The sequence below is a fragment of the Guillardia theta genome (assembly GCF_000315625.1).
Source record: "Guillardia theta CCMP2712 unplaced genomic scaffold GUITHscaffold_71, whole genome shotgun sequence".
Classification (NCBI taxonomy): Eukaryota; class Cryptophyceae; order Pyrenomonadales; family Geminigeraceae; genus Guillardia; species Guillardia theta.
The window spans coordinates 172398-188817 of record NW_005434603.1 but is presented as its reverse complement, the minus strand read 5'-3'; the positions used below and the strand labels follow the sequence as shown (position 1 = coordinate 188817).

The 16420-nt window shown below is 55.1% G+C and overlaps 7 protein-coding genes across 7 annotated transcripts in view; 4 read left to right on the top strand and 3 right to left on the bottom strand.

The window, feature by feature from the left end:
• Positions 1–923: 923 nt before the first annotated feature.
• Positions 924–3600, top strand: GUITHDRAFT_113944 (hypothetical protein; the record flags this gene model as incomplete). Its single annotated transcript, XM_005826875.1, has 16 exons — positions 924–986; positions 1040–1178; positions 1226–1314; positions 1459–1517; positions 1570–1631; positions 1761–1796; positions 1997–2053; positions 2101–2147; positions 2199–2285; positions 2332–2389; positions 2567–2626; positions 2680–2741; positions 2790–2840; positions 2892–3197; positions 3242–3347; positions 3398–3600. The coding sequence occupies 16 exons, from the start codon at positions 924–926 to the stop codon at positions 3598–3600; spliced, it is 1485 nt and encodes a 494-aa protein (XP_005826932.1).
• Positions 3601–3654: 54 nt separating this feature from the next.
• GUITHDRAFT_113943 (hypothetical protein) lies at positions 3655–5438 on the bottom strand (the record flags this gene model as incomplete). Its single annotated transcript, XM_005826874.1, has 14 exons — positions 3655–3694; positions 3744–3817; positions 3869–3911; positions 3960–4003; positions 4053–4116; positions 4169–4221; positions 4275–4325; positions 4387–4470; positions 4521–4571; positions 4631–4677; positions 4732–4792; positions 4849–4881; positions 5232–5272; positions 5333–5438. 14 exons carry the CDS (start codon positions 5436–5438, stop codon positions 3655–3657), a joined length of 792 nt encoding a protein of 263 aa, XP_005826931.1.
• Positions 5439–6510: 1072 nt separating this feature from the next.
• GUITHDRAFT_143112 (hypothetical protein) lies at positions 6511–7197 on the top strand (the record flags this gene model as incomplete). The annotated part of the gene is made up of 5 exons (XM_005826873.1): positions 6511–6687; positions 6741–6841; positions 6891–6978; positions 7025–7078; positions 7126–7197. The coding sequence occupies 5 exons, from the start codon at positions 6511–6513 to the stop codon at positions 7195–7197; spliced, it is 492 nt and encodes a 163-aa protein (XP_005826930.1).
• A 1963-nt stretch (positions 7198–9160) lies between these two features.
• GUITHDRAFT_75947 (hypothetical protein) lies at positions 9161–9758 on the top strand (the record flags this gene model as incomplete). Its single annotated transcript, XM_005826872.1, has 3 exons — positions 9161–9213; positions 9262–9561; positions 9617–9758. Coding segments are annotated over 3 exons (495 nt in total), but the record flags the coding sequence as incomplete, so codon positions are not given.
• Positions 9759–9901: 143 nt separating this feature from the next.
• GUITHDRAFT_143111 (hypothetical protein) lies at positions 9902–11007 on the bottom strand (the record flags this gene model as incomplete). Its single annotated transcript, XM_005826871.1, has 5 exons — positions 9902–10321; positions 10470–10563; positions 10612–10652; positions 10718–10829; positions 10895–11007. The coding sequence occupies 5 exons, from the start codon at positions 11005–11007 to the stop codon at positions 9902–9904; spliced, it is 780 nt and encodes a 259-aa protein (XP_005826928.1).
• A 343-nt stretch (positions 11008–11350) lies between these two features.
• On the top strand, positions 11351–13675 carry GUITHDRAFT_143110 (hypothetical protein; the record flags this gene model as incomplete). The annotated part of the gene is made up of 1 exon (XM_005826870.1): positions 11351–13675. One exon carries the CDS (start codon positions 11351–11353, stop codon positions 13673–13675), a length of 2325 nt encoding a protein of 774 aa, XP_005826927.1.
• Positions 13676–14196: 521 nt separating this feature from the next.
• Positions 14197–16420, bottom strand: part of GUITHDRAFT_113938 (hypothetical protein) — a gene marked incomplete at both ends in the record, with an annotated part of 3750 nt that continues 1526 nt past the window's right edge. Inside the window, 8 exons of the mRNA XM_005826869.1 lie at positions 14197–14222; positions 14272–14347; positions 14463–14516; positions 14714–14762; positions 15021–15067; positions 15318–15361; positions 15504–15543; positions 15996–16368. Coding sequence (XP_005826926.1) covers positions 14197–14222; positions 14272–14347; positions 14463–14516; positions 14714–14762; positions 15021–15067; positions 15318–15361; positions 15504–15543; positions 15996–16368 — 709 coding nt within the window. The remainder of the gene's footprint in view (positions 14223–14271; positions 14348–14462; positions 14517–14713; positions 14763–15020; positions 15068–15317; positions 15362–15503; positions 15544–15995; positions 16369–16420) is intronic.

Genomic DNA, 16420 nt, shown 5'->3' with positions numbered 1-16420 from the left:
CTTAGATTGAGTATCATCTCAGTCCCGGGCCGGCCTAACTATACTCTCAATTGTTCTTGCCTTCTGCTCTCTTTCTCGTGCTACACACGGGCCAGACAATATCCCATTTACTGAAACCCTTCCGATAAGTTCGCCCCATCTCCGCTCCCCTCAGTCTTCTCCTGCTCCGCCATTCCATGCCATGCCATGCCATGCCATGCCATGCCCCTGCCCCTCACTGCCGTGCCCTGCCCCCTGCCCTGTCCGATCCTCTCCTCCACACAAAGGCTTGCAGCTATGTGGTTGATGGTTTCCGATTGATCATAACTCTCTACGTTTCTCCTTTCAGTCTCGGCCGCGACTGACTCCCCTCCTCTCCTCCTCTCCTGCTCTCCTGCTCTCCTGCTCTCCTGCTCTCCTGCTCTCCTCCTCTCCTCCTCTCCTGCTCTCCTACTCTCCTGCTCTCCTCCTCTCCTGCTCTCCTGCTCTCCTCCTCTCCTCCTCTCCTCCTCTCCTCCGCTCCTCTCTTCGCCTCTCAGGCCGGCTCTCCTCCTTTCTCTGTCTCTTAGAGTACTACGGAGACTGACTCCCGTCGGTCACCGGTCCTGATGGTGACGTCCGTCATGATAACCCCTCCTTGGCCCCTTGCTGGACCCCCTCTACCTGAGGTACCCCCTCACTTTCAACAGCCGTTATAATTGATGTGACTCGGTGTGGCAAAGAAAGAAGTCAATCGACTGAGTGACTGAGTGACTGACGGCCCCGGGTCTCCGGGCCCGGCGACTTGAGAGGCAAAGCGACTGCTCAGGATGGTGGAACGATATCAGTGCACGACGCAGTGGGTGGAGGGAGGAGGAGGAGGAGGAGGAGGAGGAGGAGGAGGAGGAGGAGGAGGAGGAGGAGGAGGAAGAGGGGAGGGAGAAGGAGATGCAGGAGGAGAACAGATGCATTCGCTGGTCAGGCTGTTCGAGGAGCAGCAAGAGAGCATGGAGAAGATCCTCAGCAAGGTCATTCTCCTCCGCATGAAGAGCTCCCTTTCTGAGCTGACTCCCTTGCTCAGTTTGGAGCTACTGGAGTCTCGGGGATATCCAAGGTATGGAGGATGAAGCACGTGCCAAGGGAGGACGGTAGATGGCAGTGGAGGAGCAAGGGGACTTGTGAGGGTAAGGCTCAGGCAAAATTCGACAAGCTCAATGAAGGTAGGGTTCTGTAGCATGCAGGTCATTTCCATCTGAGAAGCTTTCAGAGCTCGTGGAGTGCAAGTGGAAAATAAGGCGAGAGGCTCTTAAGCGATACGAGGAGCTGCCGCAGGCTCAGCAAGGAGACTTTCAGTCAGTGAGTTTGACACACCACAATCGCTCCCACACCTCTCCTCCCATGCGGTCTAGTTTCGCCCTGCAGTCTCGTGGACTTCAGCTCTGCTTCATTCAACATGCTAGCCCGACGAGTCAGGTGGAGCAAGCTTGACGAAGCATGCAGGCATGGCACCGTCACACGACTAGCATGGACCCTTACGGGTTGCTAGTGAACACGATCAGGTTCATTGATTGAGGCTCGAGAACTTGTCACACCTTACTCTCGCTCTTGTAGAGATCAATACGATGCCGAGATGTGCTCGCATGCATGGGTGAAGATGTTTCATATCAGCACAGGTCCTTGTGATTTGCGATGGGATGGGATGGGATGGGACGAGTTCAGAACATAAGAAATGAGACGAGATATGTTGTGGTGGGATAGGATGGGATTGGATTGGATCTTTCTCTCACTTCAATGGGCGTCAGCATACCCGGAGTTGATCAGTCCTTCAAACGTGGCTGGTGAGATGTCATTGCCATGCTGATATAACTTTGTTCTCAATACCTCCACCTTCTGTTCCACCCTCCCTCTCTCCCTGTCCCTGTCCCTGTCCCTCCCTCTCTCACTCTCCCTCTCCCTCCCTCTCTCCTTTTCTGTCGTTTTGTTGTGCTCCATCTCTTCTTTCTCTTACTGAAGCCATCCCCTCCCCTCTCTATCGCAGTTGAGGGCACCTCCAACTCCCGACAGCTCTCCTCCTTGCATGTCTGCGAGGCACCGGGTGGGGGAGGAAGGAGGAAGTGACGGAGGCTGACGAGAGGGTCTCAGGAGGCTTCATAGCAGCCCTCAACCATCTCCTCAAGACCCGGCACAAAGTGGCTGGCTGACTTCCCCGAGAGCGTGCTGATGAAGAATGCTGTTGCAAGGACGTGACATGGAGCTGGCGGGCGAACACACTGCGGAGCGAGGAGGAGGAGCAAGACCCAATAGCGAAGAAGGTGGCTCGAGGAGAGGTTTGATATACCTCACGTGCCGGAGGGAATGTAAGACGGAGGGCAGGATGCAGATCTTATCGACCATACCCAAGAGCACTGGGACTTCGGGGCGGATGGAACAGGTTGATATGCGTGTTCTCCGTGAGTACGGGGCGATCCTTCTCCACATCTAAGATTCCATCTTTTCTTCCCTCCCTCCCTCCCTCCCTCCCTCCCTCCCTCCTTCCCTGCTTATGTATGTACCATGGTTCCCTCATTTCCTCACGCCGCTCATCTGTGATGCTCATCTGTTACGGCAGGGAATGTGCTCAACAAGGACAACGTGAGGTTGATAAGAGAGCGGACTCTCAGTACTCTAGGTAGCCCCTCTACGGGCCTCTTCTCCCTTACAGTCTCTGACCTGATCGAGCAGGGAGGGTAAACCTCGTCACAGCAGACGGTAGCATAGACTGCAGCACGAGGCCCGAGGCGCAGGTGCGACGGCTCCCGTGAGTTGCCGACTCTCCTCATCTGCAGGAGCAGGAGCAGGAGGTGTTAGGCCTCATCTACTCCGAGATCGTCCTTGCCCTCGGGGTCGCCTCCCTTGCTCTCCTTCCCGCTGGCAGCGCTCACCCTCTCCTCCAGGTCCTCGCTCGCGGAGGAGGCTTCGTCATCAAGCTCTTCACTTTCTACAAGCCTGAGACGCACTGCCTCCTCCTCCTCCTCTGCTCATGCTTTGCCGAGGTCTCACTTGTGAAGCCCCCGGCAAGCAAGCAGGGCAACTCAGAGGTCTATGCCGTGTGCAGGGGGTTCAGAGGCCTGCAGCAGGGGCAGGAGGAAGACGAAGATCAGCTGCAGGAGCTCATGGAAGGCGTCTGTCCCTCTCCCTTCCCACCGGACAAGCTCCTACTGCCTCCTTCCTGCTTCCCCGCCGAGTGGATGGAAGATGTGGTCGAATCGCCCAGATGGCTCCGGCTCTGACCATCTCCTCCCAGGTCTACCGAGCTTCTGAGATGTTCTCGGCCCTTCAGATGGCTGTGGTCAGCAGCAACGTCAAGGTCTGGGACTGCGGAGGATGCTACGGGTTGGATGCCTTCAAAGGTCGCCCTCCAGTCCTCAACATAATCCCAGCGCTGACGGATCCGATGCAGATTATCGCTTGTACAACAGGAGGAGAACGAGGCTGGCTGATGCTCTCTGCAAGAGGATGTTCTCCAGACAAGATCAGCGACTTGTAAAACGCGACAGACTGTTAGGGAAGCGGTCAGAGAGGTCCGAGGAGGAGGCGACGACGCAACAACTCTTGGGCCTTCCAATCAAATTTGGCAGCAGCAAAGTTCGAAGAAGAACCTGAATGTATCACACTACAACTCAAGACGTTAGCAAGTACGCGACGCGTACTCTCTTGTCATAACAGGCCCCGAGCAGTCTCATCCCATCGCTGAAGACTGCACACACACGTCAGCATTCGAGTGTGCTGACCCGTTTCTCCGTCACCCGTTCACTAGCCCGGCGAGCTCATTGTCGTCCACCTGAATCTTCTCCATACTCCTCTCGTTGAGCATCCTCAGCTGTCACAGAGTTACACTCCTGCTGCCTCACGCGTTAGATGGGATGCAGACCCTCTCGAACGATCTCTTGATGACACTGCTGTCCTTCCGTGGACTGGAACAAGCTCTCAGCACTAGGTGCTCCTCATCTCCTCTCCTTCACCTCTCGCACGCCTTGAGAATCTTGTCCATCTCAGCTTCCGCCTCCTGTTATACGAATTGACAAGAGGAACTCCTGACAGATCCTGTACGTCACCTTCCACGAATAGTGGAACTCGGCGGCCTTGGTAAGAATCTTTGAACAGATTTGCTGCCAGCCCCTGGCATCGTGAGCCGATGGAACACGTAAAGAACGTGCAAATAGGTTCTTACTTGAACATCTTTTGCAGAGACGACTGCAGTTTTCGATTGTTCTCGATCAATCGCTGCAAGCATTCATCAGGGGATTCAGACTGGAACATCCAGTGAATTATCTCACTGTGTCACTTGGCGACGATGCATCACTCGCTTGTTCAGCCATCTTCATCGCCTAACAAACATTTCAATGAGACAATCAAGCAGGAGGACGAGGATGAGCATGGGGAATGGACCTTGGCTGCCAGCTCACGAGCAACTTGCAGTTCAGCGATAGCTTGCTCTTTGAGTTTCCTCTCTTTCTCCAATTCCTCTTCATGCTAGAGCAAGGTCAGGACCTCATCCTCCCTTGATCGGAGCATTTGCTCACCTTTTTCGTGGCCTCAGGACCTGAATTGTTGCCCTCGATCGCAAGTGGAGGCTGTGCAGCGCAGTGACTATCATCGCTGCATGCGCAAGAGCTCTTGATCGGTCTTGTACCTCATCCACATCAAACTTGATTATGGTGGTTCTGCTCGACGAGTTCACTGGATGGATGGCAAATCACTACCGACAGGAACGAGCGATCTTATATCCTTCACCTGTCGGAGGAGAACTGATCTTGCTTGACTTTTTAGCGCTAGATTTGTTTGGGGAAGGTGCCTGACACGATTTCAGGAGATGAATGTCGGAATCAGCGTATCTCTTGAATTTCTTACGTCATTTTCGAGCTCTGCTATCCTCTGTCTCGCCTGCAAATCTTTTCAATGTTTCGAAGACCCATCACAAGAACTGAGTGTCACTTGTTGTAATTGCTGTGCAAGATATTCGCAATGATCAGCTGTTCGCTGCGCAACCTGCAACTGATTTAGATATAACTTTCGATGCGAGGTGAAGCATTGAAGTGACCTGGCGGAACTCATCTCTCTCTTTTGTTACTGTTGACAGCTGTGCCTGTGATGATGACTGTTGTCACTTCTCATTTGCTTTCAAGGTAACGCTACACCTTGACTAGTTGTATTTCAGAATCTGTTTTGGTAGGGCTGACTGAGCTCTAACGCTTTCATCAGTACACAAACACTCAAGCTTGAAGAGCAATTACATCGGGGCTTGACTGGTGCGACGGAGATGGTACAAAGTCTCCTGTAACGCACGCGACATCACATATAATGCAGTCTTGACATTCAGTGTGGATGTTACTACCAGCTTTGAGTTGACCGGAATTTCTGTATTCAGCCCATTTCTCTTCGTTGGAAGGTCTGAGCCAAGGCCTTGGCGAAGGCTTCGACGGGCCTTTCTGATTATGCATGGCCGAGTGCCAGAGCTCTAGACCGAACTCAGTCACAGTAAACAAGTAATACTCTCGGCAACGCAGGTTGGGCCGCACACTTCGCCTTACTCAAAATTCCTAACTTTCGACATGGGCCGGCCAACAACAAGCAACTTTGGGGTAAATGATTTCCGATACAAATCTAGAAGGAAACGCTAACACGCCTGGAGTATCAGGTAGCAGAGATCACTGGCAAGTATGAGATGTTTCCTTCGTTGAAGGGCAATGATGGTGCGATTGCAGTCGGCAGGAGGAGCTCTACACTAGAGACGAGGTGAAGCAGAACAATGTATGAAGAACAATGAGGAGAGGAAACTCAAGGAGCTGAACGATTCTGTCGTAGAGGATAAAGAGGATAAGTGAGAACAGCTGCCCAGGAGTTGTATCTCTGCCTCGCACAGTGACGAGAACGATCAGGTCTAGTCATGCAGGAACACTCGAGGACGATGTACCGGTGTCGGCAGCTGCTTTACCGTACCCCCTTTCCCCAAGTTCTACCACCCCTCTTCTCCTCCATATAAAATCACGTACCCCTCCCTTCACCGTCAGAATATACGGAGGTGATCCCCGGGTGGCCCGAGGGGTGGTGGCTCGAGATATGCCGGGGGCGAGGAGAGGTGGGGTGGGGTCAGTGGATGAAAAAGAACCGGTACGTTACTGCAATAGCAGCCCCCTGGTAGGCCCTGGGGGTCCAGGGGTCGGGTGGTAGGCCTTGAAATCGCACTTGAAACCGTCGGAACTTGCGGCAGCGACCTGCAGCCTGCCAGGGGGTAGGGTGGGGTGACGCAACCTCTACCTAACCCCCTTTCTCGTGGTAGCACCAGGGGGTCCTCCGACTTGTTCTCGATCAGTATCCGAGCCTTCGGGATTTCAACGGACGGCCGTTGAAGCCCGGGGATACCGATCGGGCCGAGTGGACTGACGATCGGCAGCGGCACTACACTCAGACTGACCAGGCACTACACAAGTTGAACCGTAGGGAATGGTGTGCCGACGTCCGAGGACAGGGGAAAGTTTATGTCTTGCCATGCCCTAGTGAACCAAGGCGAACATGGGAGGCTGTACGTTCGTTCAAGTCATTGTCCTCATGCTAGGAGTTTCATGTGCCATTGCATCCCCTCCGGACGACATTGAAAGTCCCTCGGTGGGACTGATCAGTGAAGACGTCGTCACAGTCACGCCAGGCTTTGCGGAGAAAGGGAGGAGGATAAGCCATGCATTCGGAGAGGTCTACCGGCAGCTTTCTTACCTCGGCGGATGTTTCGGCTCAAACTGTTACAGGTCGAGTGCTCGATGAGCTATTCCGCCTTGGGCGAGGTGGAGGAGCGGTGGAAGATGTACATCCGGCGGAGCTCACGGGAATGGGTCTGCACGATAGAGAGGTTCTCCTTGTTTGCTTCCTACTTGCCGCAGCATTAATTGAACTCGAAGCCCCTCGGACTCGGAACTCATGTTCACCTTCTACTCGGTGGTCCTGAAATCACCCGAAAGTGACATCCCACATCTCAACGACGTGGAGGTGTGGGTGGAGGGGCTTGGACGATTGTAGCCTCATGGTTGATCAGGTCTGGGGATTCAATGGCGTCCTTGCTCCCGACGTCCATTATGTCGTTCACCAGGTTTGCTCTTGTCCCAAGACATTCGAACACGTTGACTTGTCGTACAGGATATCGCCGTCCGGAATGCAGCAGGATGGATGGATAGGATCTCACGGATAACTGTATCAAAGTTGCGCTGATGATGTTGATGGTGCCTCCCCACCTTGCATGGGACGATTCGATGGAGAAAACCCGGAGTTGTCAAAGAGCCGAGAAGTTCTATCGAGCCCGTGCTGATCTCCCTCCTGTAACAAACCGAGTTATTCACCGGATTGATGTGTTCGTGTGTTGGCATGGCGTGTTGACCCTCTTCTTGTTGATCATGATCTCTCTGTAACATGTTGCCACCTGCCACTGTCAGAAAGTCCTCTGTCGACCGTGAATCGGTCACCTTCCGCCTGCACACGTCCCCTTCCGTGTCATGGCAGAGTCTCACAACTTTCTAGTTCAATACGCCTTGAAGGTCATATTCTAGTCGCCAAGGATCGGGTCAGAACTATACACGGACTAAGACGGCAGGACTACATCACTCGCCAATAGTTACACGGTCCTGCACACTGGCAGCCGCAGCGGCAGTGTCCGATCATTCACTGACCTGAGTCGGAGTCAAGTTGGAAGGCTCCCGGGTCGCCAAGCCTGTGCTCATCATTCCCCAAGTTCCGGGCCACTTTCAGCTCACCCTGGGCCAGGCTGCAGCAGAGTGACCTGGACTTGAAATTACGCCGGTGCCCGGCAGGCTCCCGGAGTCCGGCGGCCGCTTCCGGCCCGCCGGCCGAAGTTCGAGTCGCGGCCAAGCCATGATGTACCGGCGTACTACGCTGAGCCGCTGCGCCCGCCAAATCGATCCCCAGTTGTCACGCGGCGGCCCCAGGCGGCGAGGCCCTGCCCCGGGCCCGGGCCCCCGACGACCGTGAGCCTAGTGACCGTCGGTCGGTACGGCACGGTGCGCGGCGGCCGGGCGGCCGCGGCCCGGGACTCAGTGCCAGCCTTCAGTGACTGTCTGAAGGTCTGTGACCGTCGTGACAGTCCGTCAGCCTGGTCGCAGTGTGACTGACTGGCCCCGTGCGGCGAGGCCCGCCCGAGTCGGGCCCGGACCCCCGCCCGCTGCGGGGGCCCCTCGTACGGCGGCGGCCGGGTCACTGAGTGCTTGCCCTCATTCTCTGCGCCGGCCCGGGCAGTGTGCACCGGGCAAAGGCTGCGGCAGAGATGCAGTGCCTCGGTGCTGCAGTACGGCGATGGCAGGGAGGCGGTGCGATGGGGTTAAGCGCTGCCCTGACCAGCTCCTCTTCCTCGTCTCCTGTCAGTTTCTTCTCTGCTGCTCTGTTGCGTTCATCTTCGCTCGCTGCCCTTCCTTCGAAGTCCTCTGCATGCCGTTCAAGGTTCATATCATCTGAGCTGCACCGTACGGGGCTCATTCGACCGATCAGACCCTCTCCTCTTCCTCGCCATTCTTGGTTTACAAGCATTCCTACCCAGTGCCATCCTCTCCTCTCGTTTTCCTCGCAAAACTCGAACGCTGGCGTCGGCAGCCTCTCCCGTGTTGCCTCATGGGGATCCGAAGGCCCTGCATTGAAGGCTTCGAGTTATCAATCATGGAGGGTTCGCCCCCTTTCCTCCTCCTCCGCCTCCTCTTCTCTCTCCTCCTTTCATTCGCACAATAACCTTTTCTTCCTTTCCAAACTCAAGGAGCTAAAGGGGAGGAGCCTCTCGTCCAGGGCCCGACCATATTTCCGCCAGTTCCAAGGATGGGAAGGGGATTCGCCGAGGCCTCCTCGCTCCTCCCTCATCCTTCGCCCCCTGCTGTTTGCAGCCTCAGTCACGTTGGGATCCCTCGCGATTGCCGCCATATGGCGAGACGAGAAGCGGAGAAGGGAGCCCTGGGCAAATCGGTTCGGTCTGGCCAGTTCCAGGAGGTACCACGACTTCTATGGCTGGCAGTACACCACAGCGCAGGCAGTATGCGGGAGCTTGCTAGCGGCAAACACTGTGATTTTCCTCTGTTGGACTCGCTCGCTGCGCGGAGTGTCCTCAACGCTGGAGCATGCCTACTCATGGCTGAACAGATACTTCCTGCATTACGCTTTCTCGGGCCGCGGGTTCCCGTTGCTGGGAAGCACGTTCTCGCACATCACTCTGCCGCATTTCGCTTTCAACATGTGAGTAGCTGTGGCCTTTACCTCCCTCAGGTGACGTAACTGCACCAGGTTCGCGCTCTTCTCCTTTGGCCAGCCGCTGGTCGACGTGCTGGGACCTGAGAACTTTCTCGCCTGCTACCTGTCAGCTGGAGTTCTTTCCAGCCTCGGAGGCATGATGATCAAGCTGATGACGACCTGCACGACTCCTTCCTTGGGAGCGAGTGGTGCAGTCCTCTTCATGGCATCCCTCACTGCTCTGCTCTGGCCATCGGCTCAGTTCGGTATCATTTTCCTGCCTTTCATTTCTCTCCCAGCACAAACTATGCTGCTCGGCATTGTTGCCTTGGACATCTCTGGCCTCGTCCTCGGGTATGACGATAGAATGCTCTCATGCTTGTCGGTGGCTGACGTGCAGTGACCGCAGGTGGAGGATGTTCGATCACGGAGCTCACCTTGCAGCGGTTGCTACGGGGTTCTTGTTTGTCAATGGGGGAGCGAAATGGATCTCAGAGTATCAACATTACGTTGTTAAAGTATGGAGGGACATGCGTGCACGCAAGGTCTGAGAAGAACGCGAGCCAGCGGGCGTCAGACCCAGCATGTTCGCAGTGAAAATATTCTTTCCTATGATTGTGCAGTGAAGTGAAAAAACACCAATACCCTCGGTCACCGTGAAAGGTCAATGTGCTGAAACAGCTCCAATCCCAGTCTACTTCTTGGATTCAGAACGTCTGTCCAGCCAGAGTTCAGCTGCCTGCTGTCCCAGCTGAAACATCCGGAAAACCTCCTCGTCGGTAGCAGGAAACAATGCGAACTTGACCATCTGTGGCAATTTGTAGGGAAAGTTGGGAATGATATCAGGGCTGATCAGCGAAGTCATATCGCACGTGTTGGGCACCATGAAAGAAACCCATCTCTTCTTGAAGCAGAGGACATTGACGCTGCTTCGGATGGGAGGCAGAATATTGACAAGCGCCCCGTCGATGTATCGGTCCTTGTCCATACGAAACGTAGCGTGAGGGCTCAGATACCCAGGGATGAAGCAAGACGCCATGATGGTGCTGATGAGATGATCCCTGTCATGAAAGCTCCTGACCATCACCGGGCTGAGGAAGGGACGAGGTTTGACCTGCTCTCGCAGTCATAACGGCGTGGCGGAGAGATGGGAGGTGGCTGGCAGAGTGAGAGAAGTCGATGGTCGGAGGAGGGAAGGAAGAGGAAGAGGAAGAGGGAAGGAGAGAGGGAAGGTGTGCAGGGGCGCAAGGAAACTTCCATACTCGTGAGACAGCCAAGGCAACTCTGCCTGAGCAGAGATTTTCGTCTCCAGGTTTGAACATCTTCCGCAAGTGCTCCTCAAGGAGCTTGCCGACCCTGCCATGGCATCTGAGCGCCACACCCAACAAGAGGAGCATCGGCTACTTGGTCACTGTTCCCTTCTGTCGGCAGATTGCAGAGATTTCCTGGCAGGATCAAGTCAGATGATGCAAACTATCAGCGGAGGGAAGGCAGACGCAAGAGTTCCTACCAAGGTGGTGGAGATGATAGTGTCGGGGCTGATCCCTGTCGCCAGCGCCGCCGAGATGATGGCGCCTCCTGACGCTCCTGAGAACGTCGAAGACTCTTTGATTATGCCCCTCCTGCCGCACACGCGAACCACCAAGGCTCGGTCATTCGCGTCATGAGCCAACAAGGGAAGGATCACTTGAGGAAGACGTCGGCGGCGCCGGCATGGAAGGTGAGCAGGAAGCCGCTCCCGCTGAAGTTGAAGTTGGTCTTCTCTTCTCCTCCTTCTACCTTTCCGCTGTAGCGCCGCATGGCGACCTCTCGCAGTCCACGTAGCATGCCGCGGACCACCGATCGAGAGCAAGGTACGACTCTTGAGCACATCGCAGAGAGTGTGCTAGAGCTAGACGCTCTTCCCTCCCTTCTTCTTGAGGATCTTGGAGCTCTTGATCGCTGATCTCACCTCCTCCTTCACTTCCTGCAGCTTCTCCTCTGTCTCAGGGCAGCACAGCCAACATGGACACACGATACAGCATACCATTCCACCGCAGGACCTTCATCCGCCTCCCTGACCTTTTCCACAAGTTTCAAATCGTCTCATATAATTTCAAATTACAGATATAGAATCTATTTCACTTTCGAGATCCTATGCAGGATGCGCCCGATGACGTTGACCTTGCTCCTGCTGTCGTTGGGAGTGGCGACTGGAAGAAGAGGAGGAGGAGGAGGAGGAGAGGAACAGAGCAGGCATACGGCAGACAGCGACGAGCATGGAGCTTCTGGTCTCGGAGGAGGCGAGCAGGCTGTCGAGCGGAAGTTCCCCATCTTCGGAACCGCGTCCTTCCAGAGGCTGGACATGTCATCTACCGAAGAACACGACGGGTTTGTTCTCCTCCTCGACATCGAGGTCAAGGTCATGCAAGAGCTTCCTCTGACAGTCAGCGAGATCTACACTGTCGTCTTCCTCAACCGGAAGGAGGCCGCCCGCTGGAACGGGGCAGCACGAAGGACGGTAGAGCTTCCCGGCCTCGCTGCGGGGTTCTATGAAGTGATCGCGGTGGTGGTGTACACGAGGTGGATGGGAGAGGAGGAGATGATGGAGTGCGTTCGACTGCACATGCTGGACGTCCAGGACGCCATGTCCAGCTCGAGATGCTATGGGATCATGGCACTGCGAAGCGGCAAGCTGAACCTCTATGAATCCTTCCTGCTCTCCTCCGCCATCGATCCTGGCTCGCTCCTCTTGACGCTGGATGCCGGGGGGAGTGCAAGCGAGAAGGGCGGCAGGAGGAGGATGGAGAGGCCATCTCCTCATGAGCTGGTGAACAAGTACCTTGTTAACGACGACGGGGACGTCCTATCGGATCTTGTGCTCATCCATTCCAATACCGTCATGGCGTTCGTGAGCCCGAAGCTCCCGCTGCTGATGGAGGAGTCCTACATGCTGCCGACGTGGAGATGCGAGTTCAAGGTCATGGACAAGAACCGGACGCGGAGCAGGGAAGGGGTTGCAAAGGAGGATGCGATGAAAGGAAAGTTTGCGGGTGGAAAGGAGGAGGAGGAGGAGGAGGAGGAGGAGGAGGAGGAGGAGGAGGGAGGAGAGGTCGAGGAAGTTGAGGCTCATGTGGTATCTGACAAGCTGCACACCTTCCGAGTGTACTGCCCCCTTCCGTCCTGGATGCGAGAGGTGTTGAGGGCAGGAGCTGGGGAGGTGCTGGCCCGTGTGCTCAAGGATGGGGTCCCGATCGCAAAGGATCTAGAGACTGGTGCTACATTCCGCAGGATCAGGTGGGAGGAGGGAGGAGGCAAAGTCGGGGAGGAAGACGGACAGAGAGAAGGGGAGGGAGGAGGTGGGCAGGAGGACGGAGCTGAAGCGAAGGAAGAAAGAGCAGGCGAAGTAGGAGGAGGAGGAGGAGGAGGAGGAGGAGGAGGAGGAGGAGGAGGAGGAGTGTACCCAGTGGAGATCTGTACGATGGTAAGGGACGAGGAGGAGTTCATCGTGGAGTGGGTGGAGTATCACCTGATGCTCGGCGTCTCTCACTTTCACATCTACTTGCACCTCACCATGGACCGCACTCCCCTCCTCCTCTCCTCCTACGTCAGCAGGGGGCTGGTGACCTTGCGTGCCTGGGACTTCACGTGGGCGAGCAAGTTCGTCTTCTACCAGGCGCATGCTCTCAACGACTGCCTCCTCCGAGCTCAGGTGAGGAGGAGGAGTTGGCTGATGATGCTGGATGTGGACGAGTTCCTGGTTCCTTCCCGCCATGCTGACGTCACGGTTGCCTCCTTGCAGCGCATGCGCAACAAGGAGGAGGAGGGGGCAAGGGAAGGGAGGCAGCGCGACGGGGAGCACGCGCGGGGGGAACGGGAGGAAGAGGAGGCGATGAGGGGCATGCTCCAGCTGCTTGCCGACGCAATCCCCAGCACGATCCCCTGGCTGCTACAGCGGGGGAAGGAGATGGCAGGGGAGGATGGGCCGTTGCGCCCGAGCGCGATCAAGTTGGGTTGGCTCAGTTTCTCCTCCAAGGAGACGAGGAGGAGCCGGCTGACTGTTGGCCGCTTCCTGGAGCACTCGGAGACTTTTTTGCCTGAGGACGGGAGGAAGTTGTGGGACAGGCAGCACGGCAAGGTGATGGTGAGAGGAGGAAGCAGCGAGCCGGATGTCCACGTTGACTTTCCAGGGCACAGCGTGACGATAGGAGGAGGAGGATGGGTGGAGGGAGAGGCGAACGGCGGCATGTTCATCGCGCACTACATCGGAAGAAAGAGGAGCTACTCGAGCTTGGACGGGCAGCATGAGCAGGAGGCAAGGAGGAGGAGGAGGGTTGCGGACGAGGAGGGGAAGTCTCAGCAGCAAAGGAGGAGGATGCTGGCTCTTGCAGCGATGCTCAACTTTCGGATCTGCAACCTCGACAGGGAGGTGTTCGAAGAGTCTTTTCTGTTGTGCGATGAAGGGTATGACGTGTTGGAGGAGATGTGATGGTGATGACAAGGACGAAAACGATATCAACGACGACTACTCCTGTTCCTGTTCCTGTTCCTGTTCCTGTTCCTGTTCCTGTTCCTGTTCCTGTTTCTGTGTTCTTCTTAATCACTGCTATTCTTTCCTCTCGGGTAGCCTCCGTTGCCCTCCCTCTTGCCTGTTCTCGTTAACTGGGTCTTCATCCCAGCAGTCATTTTCACCTCCTCTTCTTCCTCCTCCTCCCCCCTTCCTCCTCCTCTCGCCTCCTCTTTTTCCTCGTTTCAACGCGTCTTGATATGAAAAGTAAACCAGAAGAAAGAGGCACGGGAAAAAAAAAAGAGGAGAGAGAGAAGAGAGGAAGGAAGGGAGAAAAAAGATGGAGGGGAGGGAGAGGAGGGGGGGAGAGGGAGGGAGGAGGAAAAGAGGAGAGGGGGGAATTGGAAAAAGGAGCGAGGAATGAATGCAATTAGCCTGATTGTCATTTCGTTACACACATAAGGTCTTTCTCCTCTCCTCTCCTCTCCTCTCCTCTTCTCCTCTCACGCTTCTTCCATCTCCACGTCCCCTGCAGTTTCGTTCTTCAGTCTGGCTCGTGTCTCTGCCATTACTCTTACCTCCTCCTCCTCCTCCTCCTCCTTCCTCCTGCTCTCCGCCCTCATCGTCCGTCTCCTCTTCCTGCACGCCAGACGCCTGAAACAAGAATCACATGCCCTTGGCGTCCTCTTGCTCCTCCTCCTCCTCCTCCTCCTCCTCCTTCTCCCCTTCTCTTCCTCCTTTCCATCCCCACCATCAACTCTCCTCTTACCTGCGTGTTCTCAAGTGCACTTGCACTGGAATGTCCCAGAAGCAACTGAACCAGCTACAGAATCTGTCACAACGAAGTTTCCGTGCTGCTGCTGCTGCTGCTGCTGCTGCTACCGCCGCCGCCGCCACTGCTGCTGCTGCTCGTACCCCACTGAAGCTCCTGTCTCTTTGCTATTGTTTCTTGCTCTTTCCTTCACCTCCTCCTCTTCTCCTGTTTGAAATCTCCCACTACCTCCTCTCTCCTCGTTTCACCTCTTCATCTTCAGTGCCAAAGGCTTCCGACAGTGCACTCTTTCCAAAGCTGACAAAAGGAAGTAAAGAGGAATTGAAAATGAGGAAAAGGTGAAAGCAGGATTATACGGGAGGAGGAAGAGGAGGTGGTAGAGGAGGAGGAGGAGGAGGAGGAGGAGGAGGTAGAGGTAGAGGTAGAGGTAGAGGTAGAGGTAGAGGTAGAGGTGGAGGTGGAGGTGGAGGTGGAGGTGGAGGTGGAGGTAGAGGTAGAGGTAGAGGTAGAGGTAGAGGTAGAGGTAGAGGAGGATTGGGGAGTTTGTAGACTTACCTGTTCTTGTACAAGACATCGACGGAGGAGCATTTCTCGATCAGCATCTGATAAAACGTGAGGCAAAGATGTGATAACAATTACTGAAAATGTACAAAGGGGGGTAAACGAGCAGAATGAAAGCAGAAAATGGAATGAGAGAAGAAAATGGAAATTTGAGACGATCGTGAGTGTGCATGTTCGCAGAGATGAGGAAGAGGAAGAGGGTGAGGAAGAGGACGAGAATGAAGAGGAGGATGAGTATGGTAGCAGTGGTGATCATGTTGGAGTAGAAGCAGAGGAGAGCCGGGCAAGCACCTTGACGGACTCTTTCTGTTTGTTCTGTATCGCCCAATGTAAAGCTGCAGCAGTGAATCAGATGAACAGTTTTGTCCTCTCCTTTCTCCCCTCTCCCCTCCTTGGCTCCCTCTCTTTCCACCTTCCTCCTCCCTGCTCTTTCTGCTCGTCCTCTTTCTTCCTCCTCCCCTCCTTCCCCTCCTCGACCTGTATTCCCACTGCTGTTGGGCAGAGCTCGTGCCGACCGCTGCAGCACAATACTCAGAGTCGAGGAGAAGAGTTCGATCACGCGGGAACGAGCAGGTAGGAGGAGCTGAATGAGGATGAAGAGGAGTACTAGGATGATGATGATGATGATGACGGATGATGATGATGATGATGACGGATGATGATGATGATGATGATGACGGATGATGATGATGACGGATGATGATGTTGATGATGATGATGATGATGATGATGATGATGATGATGATGATGATGCAAAGGGAGAGATTCTCACATCCATCAACGCTGCCAGGCAATCAAGATTTGCGTTTGCACTGCAAACTAATTTAGCAAGGGAATCAAAATTTCATTGCCTCCCCTCTTCTGCTTTTTCCTCTCCTCTCCTCTCCACTCCTCTGCTCTCCTCTGCTCTCCTCTGCACTCCTACGTTTGCACCTGCGTACATGCCTGCAGGGAAAACAAGATTCTGACCCCACTGGTCCCTGCGAGGGCGTCCAGTGTAATTGAGCACAGAATCCAGAAGAGCTTCTCATCAGCCGAAGACTCTGAGCTCGTGATGATGTTCATCCCAGCCAACTTAGCCACATCGAAGATGATCGTTATCAGGGACCAGAGGGCGTTTACCAGGCAGAAAACCTTCTTCAAGTTGATCTCGTATACCCTCCCCCTGATGGAAGGTAGCCTCAGCCCTCCTGCCCTGGTGGACATGACAGGAACTGCTGCAAGGAACAATGCGGCGAATCCAAGAGAAAGATAGTCATAAGACAGGAAGGACCTCGCAAACAGGGTGACCATCAAAATCTGTGGCAGCGAAGAACCCTGCGGCCTGCCGTTCTTTCCTGGACTGAGCCAGCTTTGAAGCAACTCCGCATGATCTGCGTGAGATTTCTCGTTGA